The sequence below is a fragment of the Oryctolagus cuniculus genome, chromosome 19 (assembly GCF_964237555.1).
Source record: "Oryctolagus cuniculus chromosome 19, mOryCun1.1, whole genome shotgun sequence".
NCBI classification, from domain to species: Eukaryota; Metazoa; Chordata; class Mammalia; order Lagomorpha; family Leporidae; genus Oryctolagus; species Oryctolagus cuniculus.
Genome location: NC_091450.1, coordinates 43,400,714 through 43,420,857, shown reverse-complemented (window position 1 = coordinate 43,420,857; position 20,144 = coordinate 43,400,714). Strand labels below are relative to the sequence as shown.

General features: G+C 65.6%; 3 protein-coding genes across 5 annotated transcripts; 2 read left to right on the top strand and 1 right to left on the bottom strand.

The window, feature by feature from the left end:
- The first annotated feature begins 142 nt into the window (after positions 1-142).
- CLDN15 (claudin 15) lies at positions 143-5,030 on the top strand. Of its 2 annotated transcripts, XM_002722819.5 has the most exons (6): positions 143-1,414; positions 1,526-1,972; positions 3,645-3,809; positions 4,269-4,350; positions 4,431-4,547; positions 4,632-5,030. In XM_002722819.5, the coding sequence occupies exons 2-6, from the start codon at positions 1,756-1,758 to the stop codon at positions 4,732-4,734; spliced, it is 684 nt and encodes a 227-aa protein (XP_002722865.1). In that variant the 5' UTR covers positions 143-1,414; positions 1,526-1,755; the 3' UTR covers positions 4,735-5,030. The 2 variants fall into 2 exon arrangements, with proteins under 2 accessions (XP_002722865.1, XP_051693945.1); XM_051837985.2 differs by having other exon boundaries at positions 143-1,972.
- Positions 5,031-8,091: 3,061 nt separating this feature from the next.
- Positions 8,092-14,036, bottom strand: ZNHIT1 (zinc finger HIT-type containing 1). Of its 2 annotated transcripts, none has more exons than XM_008250714.4 (5): positions 13,823-14,036; positions 8,987-9,157; positions 8,639-8,718; positions 8,367-8,536; positions 8,092-8,258 (listed from the first exon to the last, which is right to left on the bottom strand). In XM_008250714.4, exons 1-5 carry the CDS (start codon positions 13,857-13,859, stop codon positions 8,237-8,239), a joined length of 480 nt encoding a protein of 159 aa, XP_008248936.1. In that variant the 5' UTR covers positions 13,860-14,036; the 3' UTR covers positions 8,092-8,236. The 2 variants fall into 2 exon arrangements, with proteins under 2 accessions (XP_008248936.1, XP_002722864.1); XM_002722818.5 differs by having other exon boundaries at positions 13,665-14,035.
- A 441-nt stretch (positions 14,037-14,477) lies between these two features.
- On the top strand, positions 14,478-20,135 carry PLOD3 (procollagen-lysine,2-oxoglutarate 5-dioxygenase 3). The gene is made up of 19 exons (XM_051837968.2): positions 14,478-14,613; positions 14,843-14,934; positions 15,038-15,174; positions 15,253-15,416; positions 15,499-15,611; positions 15,722-15,785; positions 16,065-16,162; positions 16,296-16,397; positions 16,558-16,683; positions 16,773-16,894; positions 17,022-17,126; positions 17,216-17,341; positions 17,480-17,621; positions 17,714-17,827; positions 17,926-17,994; positions 18,251-18,355; positions 18,757-18,903; positions 19,215-19,340; positions 19,689-20,135. Exons 1-19 carry the CDS (start codon positions 14,496-14,498, stop codon positions 19,842-19,844), a joined length of 2,226 nt encoding a protein of 741 aa, XP_051693928.1. The 5' UTR covers positions 14,478-14,495; the 3' UTR covers positions 19,845-20,135.
- Positions 20,136-20,144: the final 9 nt, after the last annotated feature.

Sequence of the window (20,144 nt, the reverse complement as noted above, 5' to 3'; positions counted from 1 at the left end):
GTGAGTTGGGGGGGCGGGCGGGAGCCACCTGGTGCAGAGGGTGAGGGGGCCTGTGGTCTGCCCGGTGCCCCCAGGCCAGTGTGGGCTTCCTGTGACCATCCCCCTCCCCCCGCCCCAGGCAGCCCCTGCTCTCCCGGGGACGCAGCGCGCGCACAGACCTGTAGGGGGCAGCAGAGGGCAGGTGCGCAGGTGCAGGCTGGGGTGCGCGTCTCCTCTGACCCACTGTGCTGCCTCTCGGCCCGCGTAGTTTTCCGCTCCGGGGGGGCCCCCACTCGGCTTCCTCCCCAACCCCCATCCTTCCCTCCCTTTGTCTTCCCGCACCCTCCCCTTCCTCCGGCCTCAGTCTCCCTAGGGCCAGAGGCCACTGGCAGGGGAGGAAGCGCTGGCCTTGGGCCTGGAGGAGGCACGGTCTGGGGGTGGGGGTGGGGGGCGGACGGGAATGCAGGGCCTGGCCTCACCCCACGCCCTCTCGTGCCAGGCTCCCCGTGGGCCTGCTCCGCCTGGCTGCATACCGCTCGTTCCACAGCCCCAGCCAGTGGGGCACGGGGGGGGGGCGGGGGGGGGCGGCCCAGTCACGTCCACTGGGTGGATGGAGCCCCAGCGCCACTCACCAGAATGAGGCCAGAGCTGTCCCGGCTTTGGCCTTGGTGCAGGCACTGAGAGCCCGCGCTGGGACAGGTGCGCAGCCTGGTTCGAGCTGGGGACCAGCGGTTCCTGATCCATCATAATTATCCGGCAGAGCCGGTGACAGTTCCTAATAACGATTGGTTAGATTAGTCACAGGGTCATGCTCCAGGCCTGTGATCTCCCGGCTTGGGGCCACTTGGCAGTGGGATCAAGTGCAATGCCGAGTGTCAAAGGTCAGAGAAGTGAGGGGGAAATTCAGGTTCAAGAAGTTGGGAGGAGAGTGACTCCCTGGTAGCCTCGCCCCAGCCCTGTGGCACGGCACTGGGGTGGTCCCTAGGCTCGGAGGGGCCCAGCCCAACAGGTTTGCCCTAGGGTCCCCGTTTGTGTCCGGCTGTCTGCAGAAGCGGAAACAGCCCCGGGCTCACGGTCAGGCCCGAGTCACTGCTCAGCGCCAGAGCCCACTGGGGCCCGGGTGGATGGGCCAGCAGAGCCGCTGCTCTCTGCCCAGCTGCCTGGCCCCTGGTCGACCTCCGCCCTCCCTGGCCGCTCCAGCGTCCCCACCCTGAGGACCCTGAGCGTCCAGGTTGTCCGCACCGTGCCTGGGCAGTGGCTCTGCCCCCGGGAGCTCACAGTGGGCCTGCTGGTCTCCCACGTCCACCTTTTCTCTCCTTGCTCCGGCCCCCGCGGAGAGCTGAGTCAGACGCGGCCGCTTCCCCTCGGCTCCCAGAGCCTCCCGTGGGGGCCCCTCCTTGGTCGTATCCCGTATCCGTTTGTTCGTCACTCCTGGGTAAGTCTGCTCCCCCCACCACGGGGCGGGGAGCCCAGGGCAGCCGGCGGCTGGGGGAGGGGGTGGACTTTTGGCCTGTTTCGTTTATTCCCTCCATCTCTGTGGCCACAGCTGCTGCGGGCTCGCCTCATTCCTCGGAGCTGCCAGGAAGCAGAGGCCGGAGCGGGGCAGGGCCACCGAAACCTGGGTCGGACCTGCAACCCAGGAGGAGGCGGCGGCGGCGGCAGAGGCGGCAGCTGGACTCTGGCCCTCCCCTCCCTTTCCAGCCTGCCTCACCCCCCAGCTCTGAACGACAGCCCGCCTCTCTGGGGCCCTAAGCCCCCCGGGGCCCTGCGTGTGCCATGTCGGTGGCGGTGGAGACATTTGGCTTCTTCATGGCGGCCCTGGGGCTGCTGATGCTCGGGGTGACCCTGCCCAACAGCTACTGGCGAGTGTCCACGGTGCACGGCAACGTCATCACCACCAACACCATCTACGAGAACCTCTGGTACAGCTGCGCCACCGACTCCCTGGGAGTCTCCAACTGCTGGGAGTTCCCGTCCATGCTGGCCCTGTCTGGTACGGGCTGGGGGGGGGGGGGCTGGGGGCGAGGGCAAGGCTACTGCCTTGGATGTGGCCTTGGGTACCACAAGGATACAGGAGGCTGGGCTCCAGCGGCGGGAACAAGGCAGCTGCAGGCAGGAGTGCTGGGGACGTAGCCTCGCCACGCACAGCCCCTGCTCCCCGGTCTGAGTGGGTGCGTGGCCCTGCCTTTGTCCTAGCCTCTCTGAGGTGGGACAGCCGCAGGCCTGGCCCCAGGGTGGTCGTGAGGCTTGTGTGCGTGGAACGTGGGGTCCGTGTCGAGGCCTGGTCCCAGTGCCGGCATGAGCTCACTGGGAGCTGGGGTGTGCACTCTGCCCGTACATTTGGGGTCCTCAGGTGCAGTCTGTGGGGTTCTCAGCGGCTGCAGCCTGCAGTGGTTGCCCCCTCCACCTGCCCTACCCCCGGCCACAGCATCCTCCCACTTCCTGCTCACTCTGCAGGCCAGGGTCTCCCCTCTGCCTGGGGGGCCAGGAGCCCACTGCGGAGATGGTCCCCACGCTCCCCCAGGCAGCTCCTCGCAGGTGTGGCCCAGAGGGGTCACGCAGCTGGGCCCATGATTGTCCAGCTGCTCTGAGCAGTGGGGGGTGTGGGGTCTCTCAGACACCCCCCCATTCCCACAATCCCCTGCAGGAAGCTTTCATTCATTGCCCGCAGTGCTGAGTGGCTAGAAGGGCCAGGGGAGGCGGCCAGCTGGGCCCGGGCCGTCCCCGCCTTGCCTGCCCACCCGAGGGAAGAGGGCCCTCATCAGCCCTGCTGCCCTTGGCCCGTGGGAGGACCAGAGTGGGCGTGACGGGGGTGGGCCAGGCAATGTGTGGCCTCCAGGCCTGGGCTCGGTACTGCCTGCGGCACCGTGTCCTCAGGGAGCCTGTTGCCTGGGCTGGGCTGGGGGTATTGACCTCACTTTACAGGACCTGGGGAGCCTCCGCAAGTTCACAGCCTGCCCAGAGCCCCAGGGCCACTGGGAGGTGCGGGAACGCAGACTGTGGCCCAGGTCTCCCGCGCCACGCAGTCCTCAGTACCCGGCCGAGCCCCTTCCTGCCTCTCCCATGACCACCAGCACTCCCTGAGCACTCAGGGTCTGGCTCGGGCGGGCGTGGCTGCAAGTCAGATCGCGCTCCCAGAGAACTTTGGCCCTCCTCCCTGCCCCCCAACTCGGCCACTTCACCTTCCTGGCAGGGACCCAGCCGTTCCCCTTCAGCACCGTGACTGCCCCACCCAGGAAGGGGGTGCAAGGTCCTGCGGAGGCCAGGACCTCCCCTCAGCGCTGAGAAAGGGGAAACTGAGGCACTGCAGGACTGGGTGAGGCCCAAGTATCCCACCTTCCCCATCAGAAACCGCCTCCGGCCACTGCTGCCCCCTACCGGCCACTATAGGCAGCAAGTCAGGTCAAGATGCCGGCGCTGTGCCACTCGCTAGGTGGGCCGGGGCTGCCTCTGAGACTCAGAACAGCGGCAGGTGCCAGGCGACGGCGCTTCGGGCAGGGGTCTAGGGTGCTGCTGAGCCGCCTGCTCTCGCTTGGTGTCAGTGGGAGAAGCCCTGTGATGGGGTACGCCAGGTGCGCCCGGGCGTGGCGGGGAGGCAGGCAGGACCCCTGAGCCTGCTGTGAGGGGCGCAGGGCAGGAGCTGACGGCCGTGTCCCCCTCTGCAGGATACGTCCAGGCCTGCCGCGCCCTCATGATCACCGCCATCCTCCTGGGCTTCCTGGGCCTCTTCCTGGGCATGGTGGGGCTGCGCTGCACCAAAGTCGGAGGCACCGAGCCCTCCAGGAAAGCCAAGCTGGCGGCCACGGCGGGCGCCCTGCACATGCTGGCTGGTAACGGGGCCGGGGTGGCGGACCTCGGCTGCAGACCCCGGCGCTGTTCCTGATGCTCGCCTCCCCTCTCTCCCTGCACACCCTGTCCTCATCCTTACTCCCCAGATCTCTGGGCCACCCGTCAGCGGTGTTGCTCCAGCTCCCTCCGTGAGCCAGGCGTGGGAGAGACTGCGCAGGCACGGGTCCGCACAGGGCGCCCAGGGCCATGCCACGTGTGCATCTCTGCACGTCCCCTCCCAGGAAGCCTGCTGGGTGTTGGGCGTTGAGCAGCTTCCAGAACTGAACCTAGGCTGGGGAAGGCCAGGTGGCCTCCGCGAGGGAAGCCTTGCTCTCGGGACAGCTGGGCCTCCAGGGACAGGTCGGGCTGGGATGTGGCAGATTGCAGGCGAGCGCCACGGGGCGAGTGCCAGGGGATGTCCGTCCCCCACACCCCTCACTCCGGCCCACCCCTGCCCCCAGGGCTCTGCGGCATGGTGGCCATTTCCTGGTACGCGGCCAACATCACCCAGGATTTCTTCAACCCCTTGTATGCCGGGACCAAGTGAGTACGGGGGCCCGCCCTGGGGGGAGAGGACGCGGCCTTGTCCCTCAGAAGGCGCACAAGCCCGCGTCCCTACCCAGGTACGAGCTGGGCCCTGCCCTCTACCTGGGCTGGAGCGCCTCCCTGCTGTCCATCCTGGGCGGCATCTGCCTCTGCTCCAACTGCTGCTGCCAGCCTAGAGAGGACCCCACCACCAGGTAAGGGGGCAGGGGGAGGGATGCAGGGTTGGGGGGGAGCGAGGGCCTCAGCCCCCACTGAGCCGCGGGCCCCCCCTCCGACAGGGCCCAGCTTCCCTACAAGGCGTCCACCGCCGTGATGCCCCCCGCTGCCTCGGATGAAGGCGATAGCAGCTTTGGCAAATATGGCAAGAATGCTTACGTGTAGGAGCGCCAGCCTGCACAGCCGTTTCCCTCCCCACCTGCCCTAGCAGAGAGGGGCCCCTGGCCCCCAGGGCTCCTGGCTGGGGTCCATCCTCCCTGTAACCCAACTCAGTGTCCAGAAGCCACGCCCCAGTCCCCACCTCCCCAGCCAGAGCCCCGCCCCAGCCACACCTCCCAACCTGGAGCTCCACCCAGGCCAAGGACCCCTGCAGAAGCTGCAGCAGTCTCCCAAGGGGAGAGACGTACCCCCAAAAGCTGGTGGATTGTGTAAATTCATGCATAAATAAATGTATACTGTGACTGCTGGGGGCTGAGTGGACTCCACACTGTCCTCTGCCAATCTGGGCAAGTGGCATCCCATCCTCATTCACGCAGGAGCAGAGAGGGGAGGCCCCCGCTCCAGGAAGCTGGGAGCGCAGAGGGACCCAAGTCACTCCCGTCCCTCTCACTCCGATCTCATGGTGACTCCAGGAGACACCTGGCCCAGAGCAGTGTCCACCCCAGCCCATCTGGCTATCAGAAGCCGCCATGCCCTTTGGGATTCGGTGTTAAAATACCCGGGCTGGCCGGCGCTGTGGCTCACTAGGCTAATCCTCTGCCTGCGATGCCGGCACCCCAGGTTCTAGTCCCAGTTGGGGCGCTGGATTCTGTCCCGGTTGCTCCTCTTCCAGTCCAGCCCTCTGCTGTGGCCCGGGAGTGCAGTGGAGGACGGCCCAGGTCCTTGAGCCCTGCACCCCATGGGAGACCAGGAGAAGCACCTGGCTCCTGGCTTCGGATCAGCGCAGCACGCCAGCTGTAGTGGCCATTTGGGAGGTGAACCAATGGAAGGAAGACCTTTCTCTCTCTCTCTAACTCTGCCTGGCAAAAAAACAAACAAACAAACAAAAAAAAAACAAAAACAAACAAAACAAAACAAAACAAAACAAAAATTACCCTGGCTCAGTAGCTTCTAGCAAAGGCCCCGGAAGTGTCCACACTGGCGTATGCACTGCCCAGGGAGCCCAGACGTGGTGCTGGGCTGTGGGCAGGCTTGGCACAGCTGGGCCCACTTGAGACAGAAAAGCATGGACCCCAGACAGCAGCCTGGCACCCAGTGGGAGGAGAGGGGTCCTGGGCCCCGTCCCAGCGGGCATCCTCAGTGTTGACAGGGAGCAGCCACTAGGGGGCCCTGGTCTGACCACACCCCGCCTTGTCCAGCGTTTGCGCCAGGCACATCAGATTCACCTGTTACTCCTCTCCCAGCCCTGCTGACCCCTGCGTGCACACAGATGACCTCAACCACCTCTGACTGCCCCCTCTGCCCTGCGACCCCACCCCTCCACTAGTCACTGAGCCCCTGGATTCTCCCTCTTGGGACATTTGCACACCCGCCTACCCCCTCCCTTCCCCACTGGCGGCTTCTCACCGCCCAGTCCATACCCCTCCCCCGGAGGGTGCTGAGGACAAAACGCCCAGCCGGACACGGCCTCCTGCCTGCCTTCTGGCCCCTGCATCTTCCTGTTCTCTGCACAGACCCGGCCTCCCGCAGACCACGGTGCACAAGGTCTCTCACACGTTCACGTCCAGGCCCCTGCAGCCAGGCTCCACGCGGCACATGGCCACTGCCTGAGCTCCCTCAGGGGCCGTGCAAGCTGAGCCGAGGAGGAAGGAGCCGCAGGGCAGCTCAGACCCAGGCACAGTCCACCACCAACTTTTCACATGCCGTCTCCGAGACGGGACAGGCACCTTACCAAGTCACAAACAACTGACAGCGCCCAGCGGCTTCCCACCGGACTCCCTCACCAACCCCCACCTGCCTCTTCCGAGCCCTTCCCCTCTCAGGAAAATTAAGCGGAGCCCAGTCTCACGATCGGGCAGCTGTGTGTGCGCCCTTAGCCTGCTCCTGGGGCTGAGCGTCGGCTCCTGGGGCATCCCGCATGGTCACCCACGGGCTACCGGGGCCGTGGGCACAGCACTCCCCCAGCGCACCCACGACAAGGCCCTGCCCTCAGAGAACTCCCAGCGCGCAGGATGGCAACAGCTGCTTGTCCTGCGGCAGCCGGCAGCGGCCCTGGGCGTCCACCACCATCACTGCTAACAGCATCCAGAGCCCGAGATTCTGCCTTGCACACGGGTGCTGGGGGCGGGAGCGCGGGCAGGCACGTGGGAGGCCGAGGGTGACCAGTGCCGGGCAGGCATCCCCATCCCCACGCCGGGGGCCTGGGAGGGGGGGCGGGAAGGCTTGGCTCGCCCAGGCCTGCCAAGAGGGCACCTGCAGTGTCCTGTCTGGGAAGCATGGCGGCTTCAGGAGAGTGGATTTCCTCCGTGGCGGCTCAGGGACCCAACCTACAGCAAGTGTCCCTACTGCGGGGCGGAGGCGCACGGCCATCACCGCAGCTTTGGTCCACGTTCCCTTGCTGTAACTGAACACTACAGGGCCGGCAATTTACCAACAAAGCTTTGTGCAGCCCAGGGTCAAGGGGCCGCATCTCGGGGGGGGGGGCCTTCTCGCTGGGGAAGACCTGAAGACTCGTGGAGGTGCAGGCATCTCGCAAGGCAGAGCAAGCTGGTGGCTCAGGCGTGTGTTTCAATATCTGAAGGGCAGAGTGACAGATCGGCTGGTTCACTCCACAGACGGGCCAGCCTGAAGCCAGGAACTGCATTAGGTCTCCCAGGTGGGTGCAGGGGCCGTCCTCCGCCACTCTCCCAGGCGCATGAGCAGGGAGCCAGGATATGGGATGCCGGTGCTGCAGGCAAACCCTTCAGGGTCCCTTCTTAACGAGCCACTAATGCCAGTCTGGAGACCCCACCTCCCGACCCCATCTAAGCCCAGCCGCCTATGAAAGGTTCCATCTCCAAACACCACGAACGCCCAACTCCAGGGATTCGGGTTCCAGCACACGAATTCCACAAACCAAAGCACAGGCCCACCTGGCCCGGGCTGTCGCACGTTATGGGTCCCACACCCGCCCGGGCTGACTGTGCCGCGCCTTACTTGATCAAGGTCGCTTGTTCAACAAAGGCTTAGGAAGCGCCTGCTTTGCCACGTGCCTCAATACAGCAATTGCATGGGTGGGGCCTACGTGACAGCTCACCTGCCAGGCCTGGGTGCGGGAAGCTGTGACGTCACAGGAGTGGCAGCACCCAGGGCCGTGAGTTCCCCGCACTGCTGCTACTCCACACCCACCGCGGTCCCCGGCACTGGGGCTCCCTCACACTGCCAGGCACCATCATCCTGTACCCGTCCCCCAGGCCTGCGTGCCATCCTGTCAGCCAGTCCGACTGCAGAAACACGCTCAGTAACCACCACGCCAGGAAGCAGAGGTGGGGCTGGCAGAAGCGGACGCGGAGGGGCGGGTAGGACAGATGGCCACAACCACACTGACAGCGCTCGGCCTTTTATTAGAGTGGCCCTGCAGGCCCCCACCCCCAGGGCTGGGCGGGACCTGCCCCTCAGGTGGGCGGAGAGTCCCTCCATCCAGGGGGAGCCCCTCCTTTGATGCTGCGGTTTGGAGCCCCTTCCTGGCTCACACGGTCCACTTCAGACACCTGTACACAGAGAGGGGATCCTGGAGGAGCCGCAGGGTCCCGGGGGCGGGACCATGCCCCGGGGGGCAGAAGGGAGCAGGGCTGCGGTGGGCGAGGTCCTGGGCTCACCTGGTCTCCTGATGGGTGCCCAGACAGCGCACGGTGCAGTACCGGGCCCCGCAGCTGACGCAAGTGTAGGGGGAGGGGAAGCCACACACAGCACAGAAGGGGCGCTGGGGCCGGGACGGGGGCCCCGCGCAGGCCGTCAGGTAGTTGGGGCCCTCGGCCACACTCAAGTTCTGCAGAGACAAGATGGGCAGGCTCGGGTCTCCTCTGCCGCCCATGCAGCATGCACCCACCGGTCCCCAGGGTCCCCCCTTTCCCGTGGGCTCTGCCCTCACCTGCTCCTCCAGCAGGGCCTGGAAGTTTTTCCGGAAGCGAAGTTTAAAATGATCACCGCGAGTTTTCTTCTTTTTCTTTCCTGGAGGTCAAGAGCAATTGGCTGCCGGACACCTGCCCCCCTCCCGCAGAGCCTGTGTCTGCCCCCTGCCCCCCCCACCCCGCTCCAGCCTGGCCGCTGTCGCCTCCCTGCCCCGAAGTCTACAGCTTTATGGTGGCTCTTCCTCGACACCCTCTATTCCACAGCCACGAGAGGAAACTGAGGCACGGGAGGGGGGCCGTGGCTGTGGCCAGTCACCGGCAGAGCCAGGAGGAGCGCCCAGGCCAGCGGGCTCCCCCCCTCCCCTCACCAGTGTCGGCATCGTCATCAAACTGAGGCAGCCTCTTGCCCAGCTGCGGGAGCCCGGCGTGGGGGTCGTCCTGGAAGTTGTCATTCTCCAAGGCCTCGAGTTGCCTGCTGATGCGGCGCTGCCGGGCCGCCCGGTCCAGCACCCGCCGCTGCCCGGGGTCCTGGGAGCGAACTAGACAGGGCGGGGTGAGAAGTCACGGGGGTGCGGAAGGGAGAAGCTGGGGTGGCCCTGACTCTGCACGGGGCGGACGATGCCCGGGACTGGGGAGCCCCCCTTCTGTGTCAGTCACTAAGCTCCTGACCCCTGCACCTCCTCCCAGCCATCCCGCTTCCTCCCAGCCAGTCTCAGCGCCTCGTGGCTGCTCCCACCCCCTGGGCCCGGCCAACCACACCTTTCCTGGAGGCCTCTTGCTGCTGGCACGGACCACACGACCAGGGCAGGGCCGGGTGCAGCAGCCACGAAGCCACCTGGGGCACCTGCAGCCCACGCTGCAGCTCCTGGCCTCGAGTCCCAGCTTCTGACCCGGCTCCCTGCTATTGCACCCAGAGGCAGCAGGTGATGGCTCAAGTATGAGGGTCCTGCCACCCACACTGGAAACATGGATGGAGTTCTGGGCTCCTGGCCTCCGCCTGGCCCAGCCCTGGCTGTTGTGGGCATTTGGGGAGTGAGTCAGTGGATGGAAGATACCTGTCTCTTTCAAATACATAAAAATCCAAACAAAAGCAGCAATAACCAAACCCCGCGACCGTGCCGAGGCGTCCAGGCTCCCTGGGACTCTGACGCACTTGGCCTTCCTGCTCAGCACTCATTTCCTGCCTCAAGGGAACAGGCGCCCACAGGCAGTCACGCACACGCTCAGCCCCCTCCAACTGACCTGCTGGGCACCCATCCTCCCTCCATTCCCAGGGGGACACGCCTGTCTCCCCCAGGCCCCTGCTAAACCCGAGACCCTGCCTCCAGTTTGAGCCCAGCCCCTCCCTCTGGCACCCTCAAGCCCGCCTCCGCCTCCTCCTCTGGGACTTTCCCCTTTCCCAGGTCCGCCGGCCCCACAGCTGCCCCTCTTCTACCCCCAGCAATCCGACCCCCACCTGACCATTCAGTGGCAGCAGCCCAGGACCCCGAGCCCGCTGGGCACTCCTAGAGGCCGCCTCTGACTTGCACTCTGCAGCCCGGGACGCCCGGTGCCGACCACCTGCCCCTGGGCTGAAGGTGACACGACTCTGGCCTCGCTGCAGCCACACGCCTCCTCACGGCTGTCCCCAGCCTCTGAGCCACCTCTGGCCAATCCCCTTCCCTCGCCCAGCGGCTCCCTCTTCCTGAGACTCCCATTCCGACACAGGGACCTAGCAAACGTGATTCTCTCTGCCCAGAAGCCTCTCCTAGGCCCCAACACGCCGATGCTGCAGCTCAACCGCAAACCCCCCCCCCCCCAGCCCAAGTCTGCTTCTTCCCTGTCCTGGAACAGAGCTGCCTACACAGCACCCAGACCGACGACTCCCCTTAACCTAATGCACGGCCCACTGTGGCAGAGCAGGCTACGCCACTGCGTGCAATGCTGGCATCCCCTATCAGCATGCTGGTTCAAGTCCCAGCGACTCTGCTTCTGATCCAGCTGTCTGCTAACATGTTCTGGGAGGCAGCACACGGGAGACCCAGATGGAGCCCCTGGCTCCAGCCTGGCCCAGCCCTGGCCAGTGTGGCCATTTGGGGAGTAAACCAGCAGATGGGAAATCCATCTCTATGTTGCCCTGCCTTTAAACAAACAAACACCTAATACCATATCAGCTCTTACCACGTTCCAATAACGTAACACAAAATAACTCATGGCCAGAAACATGCTGTATGAGGCAAAGCCACTGTCTAGGACGCCAGCATCCTATATGGGCGCCAGTTCAAGTCCCGGCTGCTCCACTTCCAATCCAGCTCCCTGCTAATGTGCCTGGGAAAGCAGTGGAAGATGGCCCACGTGCTTGGGCTCCTGCACCCACATGGGAGATCTGGAAGAAGCTCCTGGCTCCTGGCTTTGGCCTAGTGCAGGCCTGACTATTTCAGCCATCAGGGGAATGAACCAGACCCTCTCTATATAACTCTTTCAAATAAATAAATCTCAAGCAAACAAACAAACACAACCTTTTTATTCCTTAAATATTTACCAACAGCCTGCTAAACATATATTTTTTAAATATTTATTTATTTAAAAGGTCGAGTTCAGAGAGGCAGAGAGGTCTTCCATTCCCTGGTTCACTCCCCAAATGGCCACAATGGCTGGAGCTGAGCCGATCCAAAGGAGCTTCTTCCAGGTCTCCCACGTGGGTGCAGGGGCCCAAGCACATGGGCATCTTCCACTGCCTTCCCAGGCCACAGCAGAGAGCTGGATCAGAAGTGGAGCAGCTGGGACTGGAACTGGCACCCATAGCAGATGCTGGTGCTGCAGGCGGTGGCTTTACCTGGTACGCCATTATTAGTGAAATGGCACAGTCCCGACACCATCCTAGGCTCTAGCCCCCTGCCACCATTGCTGGAAGCCAGGTGGCCACATGGCCCAACCACCGGTGCCAGTACCCCCTATCCTAGTGGGATTCACTGTTCCTACTTCCCTGCCCCCCAAGTTTTCAAAGGACCTGCTCCTGAACACATGGCTCTCTCTCTCCCTCTCCTGACCTCTGTCTCTCTCCTACAATCTCCATCTCCCTCTTCTCCTTCTTCGCCCCCTCCCTCTGGTCTGTCGGGTTTCCCCTAATAAACCCTTTCTCTTACTCCGGTGTTTGGTGTGCTTTGTGGCGGCCTTGTAGCCATAGTGCCAGTCCCTTAACAATATTGAGAGCACCAGAGCTAAGACCTGCAAGGTGCCCACCACGAGCCAGGCGCTCCCCGAGTTAACTGCGTATATGACACCATTCCCTCCCAGCAGCCATGTCCGGGCTCTTCCCGCCCTGAGCTGAGGGCCAGAGGTTAGGAACTGCTCAGAACGCAACCCCAGAACCGCCCAGCATCAAAACCCGCCCCTGGCCCCTGCAGCCCATGGAGGAGCACAGTCCAACGCACAGCCAGGCAGCAGGGCCCACGCCGGGACAGGGATCTCCCAGGAGGCCTAAGCGACGAGCGCCCTGGCTGGGGAGACAACAGGTGCTTCAGCCCTGGGGGCCAGCCTCAGCGAGTCAGGGGCTGCAGCAGGGGAGTGACCCAGCGTCTCTTTCAAACAAATAAACCTGTACTACTTATCCTTAGATTTAGTTATTTATTTGTAAGGCAGAGCATGGGGGAGAGAGGGAGGGAGGGGGAGAGGGAGAGGAGGGGGAGAGGTCTTCCATCTGTGGTTCACTCCCCAAATGGCTGCACTCGCAGAAGCCAGGAGCCAGGAGCTCCATCCAGGTCTCCCACATGGGTGCAGGGGCCCAGAGACTTGGGCCATCTTTGCCGCCTTCCCAGGTGCACTAGCAGGAGGCTGAACTGGACAGAGGGCAGCCAGTGCTCCAACCGGCACTCTGGGATGAGATGCTGGCATGCAAGCAGAGGCTTAACCACCACGCCAGATTCAATAAATAATTTTTTAAAAAAGAATTTGGTGGGGGCTGGTGCTGTGGTGTAGAAGGTTAAACCTCTGCCTGTGGCACTGGCATCCCATATGGGCACTGATTCATGTCCCGGCTGCCCCTCTTCCAGTCCAGCTCTCTGCTGTGGCCTGGGAAGGCAGTGGAGGATGGCCCAAGGGCTTGGGCCCCTGCACCCCATGGGAGACCAGGAGGAAGCACCTGGCTCCTGGCTCCGGATCGGCGCAGCTCCGGCCATTGTGGCCATTTGGGGAGTGAACCAGCGGATGGAAGACCTCTCTTCTCTCTCTACAACTCTACCTCTCAAATAAATAAATCGTTTCTAAAAAAAAAAAAAGAATTCGGTTGTTTTTATCATTATCATCATTAGAGGGGCAGACAAGGAGAGAGATGGGGAGAGCGCCCGTTCACCGGTTCACTCCCCAGACGCCTGCAACAGCTGGGGCTGCGCCAGGCCAAAGCCAGGCCTGGGAGCTCCACTCCGGTCTCTCCCAGCATTGGGAGACTGGGGACGGAGCCAGGGCCCAGAATCCAGGCACTCCCACGGGCCGATCTGACCAGTCTTCGGACCCTCACCTTTCCCATCGGCAGCCACCGAAGCGGCCCTTCCAACTAGACCCGCAGGGCCACCGCGGCAGCCACCGGGCACCCGTGGCTACGCCCTTAGCCCAGGGAAGGCGCACAAATGAGGCTCAGGCCATGATTCCAGAAGCATCTATGGGGCCGTGCGGTTCCTACCCCACCAGGCCATTCCCTGCGCGGAAGCCAGAACTGGCTTTCTAAACCGGCCACTCCCCTGCCTTCGAACCCTCGGCGGCTCTCCGCGGCCTCTCCCCGGGGGCGCCCGTCAAACGCCCCCTCCTCCCGGCCACTCAGTCCCCGCGCCCCACACCTCCGCACTACCGAAACGCAGCGGCAGGATTCCCCGAAAGCCAGCTTTGGGACAGCCAGGTCGCGTCGCCCATCCCCAAAGCCCGGCTCCGAGCAGACATCAACAGAACGTGAGAGAACGGGGGAGGAGGGAGGCTCAAGGCCAGGACCCCAGGGCCGGGAGAGGAACCTGAGACTGAGAAAACCCCGGGCTTGCTGTGCAGTAGAAAAAGGGCGACCTCCAGAGCCTCACGTACCCGAAGTTTTCTTCTCCACCATTTATGCCCCACAGCTGCCGGAAGTACCGACTGCGCACGCGTAGTAAACCAACCGCCTCGGTTAGGGCACATCACTTCCGGTGGCGTGTGCCTCTGCGCGTGCGCAGAGCAATTCCCTCGCCACTTTCGCTCCTTACGTGTTGTTCCCTTGGAGACGAGAAAGCTTTCCGCCATGTTTTTTAGGGGCAAAACCACTTCCGGCTTCGGGGTGCTTGTGCAAGTTTTGTAGGGGCCGCGAAATGGGTCGCTTTAAAGAGGTGATGCTGATGGGTTTTCGAGAACCGTTGTTTTCCGTTGGTCCTTCTGAAGAGGCCATCAACAAACACAAAGGCAGTCCCCGGGGGTGGGCGGAGCTGCGGAATAAAGTGGGTGGTCAGAGGGGGGCCCGGCGGACTTCTGCCCAGAGTTCCAGCCCCAGTCCCCGGAGCTGTCGCTCGGCGCGGGCTCCTCGGCCAGCCCCCTGCGCCTCCCCTCCCCGTCTTCCGCCCAGGACCCGCCCCCGCGGCTCGCCGGACCCTCGGCGAGGGGTCACTTCCCCTGTCCGGCTAGCAGCGTCCTCGCTCGTCCAGCGGGCCGCGCGCCAGGCCGGCTCGGACCCGACCGCCGGCCCCCGCTCGGCGCGGCACGCGCGCCCGCGCCCGGGGACAATCCTTGCCTTGTCCGCGGCGCCGGCGTCTCGACGTTTCCGTAGCCTCGGGTTACGTCTTCGTTCCAGGGCGGAGCCCCAGCCCGGCGTAGCTGCGGCCCGGCTTCCTCAGGACTTGGAAGCCAGGCGCGCTGCCCAGCCCCGCGTGGGCCCCGCTCCCCGTCATGGCCTCCTCCGGCCCGGGCCTCCGACTCCTGCTCTCCTTGCTGCTGCTGCTGCCGCCGCTCTCGCCCGCTGCTTCAGCCTCCGATCGGCCCCGGGGCGGCAAACCGCTCAACCCAGGTGGGAACCCGGCCGGGGGCGCGCGGGGGTCCGGCCTCCCCGCCCGCGAACGCAGCCGGAATCCCCGCGTGTCCGTCCTGCCCCATTCCCGCTGGGGCCCCGGTGCCTGGGCGGCAGGGGAGGGGGCGCTCCCCAGGGAGCGGGGTCGGGGAGGCGGGGAGGGGGGCCTGCAGGGAGTGGGTGGGGCTTGGGGCGGGGGTCCCAAGTGCCCATTCCTGGCCGATGACAGAGAAGCTGCTGGTGATCACCGTGGCCACAGCCGAGACCGAGGGCTACCGGCGGTTCCTGCGCTCTGCGGAGGTCTTCAACTACACAGTGCGGGTGAGGAGAGGCAGAACCCCCAGGACCCCCCCCCCCCCCGGGGGAAACCTGCCAGGAGCCCGCGCACTGCTGCGGCTGAGCCCCGCGCCTCCCTTCCCTGCAGACCCTGGGCCTGGGACAGGAGTGGCGAGGGGGCGATGTGGCCCGCACAGTGGGCGGAGGACAGAAGGTGCGGTGGCTGAAGAAGGAGATGGAGCAGTATGCAGACCGGGAGGACATGGTCATCATGTTCGTGGACAGGTAGAGCCGGCTGGGGTGCAGGAGGAGCCTGCCGAGGTGCGGGGCGGCCCCCTGCTCACGCACCCCTTCCGCGCCCAGCTACGACGTGATCCTGGCAGGCAGCCCCTCAGAGCTGCTGAAGAAGTTTGTCCAGAGCGGCAGCCGCCTGCTGTTCTCGGCCGAGAGCTTTTGCTGGCCCGAGTGGGGGCTGGCGGAGCAGTACCCGGAGGTGGGCACGGGGAAGCGCTTCCTCAACTCCGGTGGTGAGTGGCAGAGGGGCCTGGGGCCTGCGGGCTGGGGGCACCTGGGGGTCTTGGGGTCAACACCGCCGCTCTCCTCGCCCAGGCTTCATCGGCTTCGCCCCCACCATCCACCAGATCGTGAGGCAGTGGAAGTACAAGGATGACGATGATGACCAGCTGTTCTACACGCGCCTCTACCTGGACCCGGGGCTGAGGGTAGGGGAGGCCCGGGGTCCCGGGCTGGGCGAGAGGGGAGGGAGTGCGGGGGGCGTGGGGAAGGTGCCCACCACCGTGCACCCCCTGCAATGAAACCTTATCCCCTCCAGGAAAAACTGAAGCTGAATCTGGACCACAAGTCCCGCATCTTCCAGAACCTCAATGGGGCTTTGGGTGAGGAGGGGGGGAGGGGGGCAGATGTGGCTCCGTGCCAGCCAGGGGCCGGGGCAGCAGCGGGCAGCCAAGGGCTTTCCCTCTGTGAGCTCACCCCGTGCAAGGCTCCAACCAAGGGCAGGTCCCTGCAGGGTTGGCCATGGGGTTGGCAGGCACAGCCTGGACAGGGCCCCCAGCAGGGCGGGCATGGGGTCCCCTCCGCAGCCGAGCCTGGGGCAGCCCCTCCGGGGAAAGGAGGTCTGACACTCGGCCCTTCCTCCTCCTCCTCCTCCTCCCCAGATGAGGTGGTGCTGAAGTTCGACCGGAACCGCGTGCGCATCCGGAACGTGGCCTACGACACGCTCCCCGTCGTGGTCCATGGCAATGGGCCCACCAAGGTGCCCACAGGGACCTCGCCCCTTCTGAGCAGCCCCTCGGGGGGAGGGGACCTCGCCCCTTCTATGCAGGGGTGCAGGGGGAGAGCTCCCCCCCCGGCCCCTGCCTCAGCCCCTCCCTGCCTTCCCCCAACAGCTCCCACTGAACTACCTGGGAAACTACGTCCCCAAGGGCTGGACGCCCGAGGGAGGCTGTGGGTTCTGCGACCAGGACCGGAGGCCACTCCCGGGGGGGCAGGTAGGCAGGGGTGCCAGCTGCTGGGAGCGCCTGGCCCAGGCTGGGGGCACAGGGGAGGCCCTGAGCCCTACGGCGTCTCTTGCAGCCTCCCCCTGCGGGGTGTGCCTGGCTGGGGCTGAGGGTACAGGGGAGGCCCTCAGCCCTATGGCGTCTCTTGCAGCCTCCCCCCCGGGTGCTCCTGGCCGTGTTTGTGGAACAGCCCACCCCGTTCCTGCCCCGTTTCCTCCAGCGGCTGCTGCTTCTGGACTACCCACTGGACAGGGTCACCCTCTTCTTGCACAACAACGTGAGGCCATGCCCCCGGGGGCCGCCCTCTTCCCGGGCTCTGCCCCTCCCTGCCCACCCTCTCAGTGCAGCCCCTGACCCCGCCCACAGGAGGTGTACCACGAGCCCCACGTGGCAGACGCCTGGCCACAGCTGCAGAACCGCTTTGCGGCCGTGAAGCTGGTGGGGCCGGAGGAGGCCCTGAGTCCTGGCGAGGCCAGGGACATGGCCATGTGAGTGAGCCGGTGGCCCTCAGCTTCCCTGGCCCGGGGCCACCCCCACCTGTGCCCATCACACAGCAGAGGGCGCTAAGGGCCCGCCCTGCCCAGGCTCACCTGGCCGTGGGCCTGTCACCCGCAGGGACAGCTGTCGGCAGGACCCTGAGTGCGACTTCTACTTCAGCCTGGACGCCGATGTGGTCCTCACCAACCGGCAGACCCTTCGCCTCCTCATCGAGGAGAACAGGTGCGGCCCCGCCCCGCGGCCCCCCGGAGTCCCTCCCCTTCACTGGCTCGAGGGGTCCCCCGCGGCCTCACCACCGCCCGGCCGTGCAGGAAGGTGATCGCGCCCATGCTGTCCCGCCACGGCAAGCTCTGGTCCAACTTTTGGGGGGCCCTGAGCCCTGACGAGTACTACGCCCGCTCCGAGGACTACGTGGAACTGGTGCAGCGGAAGCGAGTGTGAGTGTCGCCTGCTCCCAGGCGCTCCTGCCACACTGGGGGTGGGGAGATGCCTCGTGACCCCCGCAGTCCCCGACAGGGGGCGTGAGTGTCCTGAGGGCAAGAATCGGGCGCTGACTCCAGCGTCCGGGCCTCCAGGGGCGTGTGGAATGTGCCCTACATAGCCCAGGCCTACGTGATCCGCGGGGAGACCCTGCGGACCGAGCTGCCCCAGAGAGAGGTGTTCTCGAGCAGCGACACCGACCCGGACATGGCCTTCTGTAAGAGCCTGCGTGACCAGGTGAGGGCTGGCGGGCGGGTGCCGGGGGCCGGCCGCCCGCTGCCGTGGCCAGCGCCCTTCTCACGCGTGCTCGCCGCCCCGCCCCCACCCAGGGCATCTTCCTGCACCTCAGCAACCGGCATGAGTTTGGCCGCCTCCTGGCCACGTCCCGCTACGACACGGACCACCTGCACCCCGACCTGTGGCAGATCTTCGACAACCCTGTGGTGAGTGGGGGCCGGCAGCCGAGGAGGCGGCGGGGGCTGCCTGGGCCGCATCTCAGGGTCCCCCCCATCCTCTGTGTCACCCCATCCTGCCCCCCCAGGACTGGAAGGAGCAGTACATCCACGAGAACTATAGCAGGGCCCTGGAAGGGGACGGGATGGTGGAGCAGGTGAGTCCTGTGGCAGCAGTCGAGCCGACGGGGCTCCAGCCCGCGCGACCTCCTCTGTGTCCGGGGCGTAGCGATCGGTTTATGGGTGAAACTAGGATGTCAAAAAGAGGTGCCTGTTGTGGAGGGGTGGGAACCTGGGGCTCCCGGACCCGCAGGCCGCCCTGCTCTGCCCCAGCCTCTCCTCCCTCTCCCCCTCTGCCTTTGCTCTGTGAGCACCCACCCCAGCGCTGCTCCTCCTTTCCCCGCCCCACCCCAGCCGTGCCCGGATGTCTACTGGTTCCCGCTGCTGTCAGAGCAGATGTGTGACGAGCTGGTGGAAGAGATGGAGCACTACGGCCAGTGGTCAGGAGGCCGGCATGAGGTGAGGGTCCAGGCCTCCCGGGAGGAGGGGACGCTGAGACCGGGGGCGATGGAATGGATGGGGGGGACACACGGGGAAGTGAGCCCCAGGCAGTACGCCTGCATCGAGGAAACGTCACTGGGCCGTTGGCCAGGACGTGCAGGTGCAGCGAGGCGCCAGGCAGGGCAGGCTCTGCCCTCCTGTCCCGAGCAGCAGCTGCCCAGCTTCCAGAGGCTGGGACGGGCAGCCCTTGTCCCTGCCTGGGGGGACAGGAGGGCTTCATGGGAGCTGTGAAATCAGGAAGTAGGGAAGGAGTGCTCCAGGCACGGAGAGCAAGCGTGTGAAGACTTGGGAGCATGGGGGAGGGGGCCTGGCCCGGGCGGGGCGCGGAGGGGCCCCGGCTCAGCGTCCACTGCCCCCAGGATTCAAGGCTGGCCGGAGGCTACGAGAATGTGCCCACCGTGGACATCCACATGAAGCAGGTGGGCTACGAGGACCAGTGGCTGCAGCTGCTGAGGACCTACGTGGGCCCCATGACCGAGAGCCTGTTTCCGGGCTACCACACCAAGGTAGGCCGCTGCGGCTGCCCTCACCGCCCCTGCCACCGCCACCTCTGCCCCAGCCTGCCAGTGGCCACCCAGAGCCCCATCAGCTCCCGTGTCTAAGGTTCTGTGGAATCCAGGTCCCAGGAATGAGACGGGGAGCGGGGACAGGGACCGGGCCAGAAGTAGGCAGGCCGAGACCCGGGGTGCATCGTGGCTTAGCCGCGGCGCCAGTTAGCAGTGAGACCTTGGGGGTCTCGAGGTGTGTGTGTGTGTGGGGGGGTGCTGTGCTCTCCCCAGCAGCCCCTCCCCCCATCCTCTGCTCTCTGCACCTGCAGGCCCGGGCGGTGATGAACTTCGTGGTTCGCTATCGGCCGGACGAGCAGCCCTCTCTGCGGCCACATCACGACTCCTCCACCTTCACCCTCAACGTGGCCCTTAACCACAAGGGCCTGGACTATGAGGTGAGCCCCTCCCCCGTCAGCACACACCCACGTGCATGCCCTGGGGCGGGGGGACCCTTACCCAGGGCTCCTGCCACCTCCCCACCCCGTGCCTTCCTCCCACGTGCACGCCCGGGACAGGGGGACCCTTACCCAGGGCTCCTGCCACCCCCACCCCGTGCCTTCCTCCCCATGTGCATGCCCTATGCCCTGGTGGGGGGGACCCTTACCTGGAGCTCCTGCCACCCCCACCCCGTGCCTTCCTGCCCCCTTCCCGCAGATGCCCCCCCCCCCCCGTGTGGCACCACCCCCACAGCTCAGGTGTGTGCTCAGCCCCCTCGCCTGCTCCTTTCTCACTCCCCCCACCAGGGTGGCGGCTGCCGCTTCCTGCGCTACGACTGCGTGATCTCGGCCCCGCGGAAGGGCTGGGGGCTCCTGCACCCCGGCCGCCTCACCCACTACCACGAGGGGCTGCCCACCACTCGGGGCACCCGCTATATCATGGTGTCCTTTGTCGACCCCTGACACGCAACCACTGTGCCAAACCTTCACTGCCATGGTGCCTTCTCAGGGGAGCCCCAGCCGCAGCCCCAGCCGCCGGAAAGGGGCGGCCGCCGGTCTCCCCGCGTCCTGAATGTGTGCTGAGCGTGCCTGGGACTGATCGTGTCGTGCACCTCCCCCGCCCCCACCCTGCCCAGACACAGCCCCCTCCCTAGAGCCCGCAAGGGCTCCTGGGGAAAGGGTCTCCTGGGGGTGCCCTGGGTGATAAATTATTGAGACTGTTCCCTCCCACTAAAGGAGGATTTGTAACTCTGAGTCCGTGGG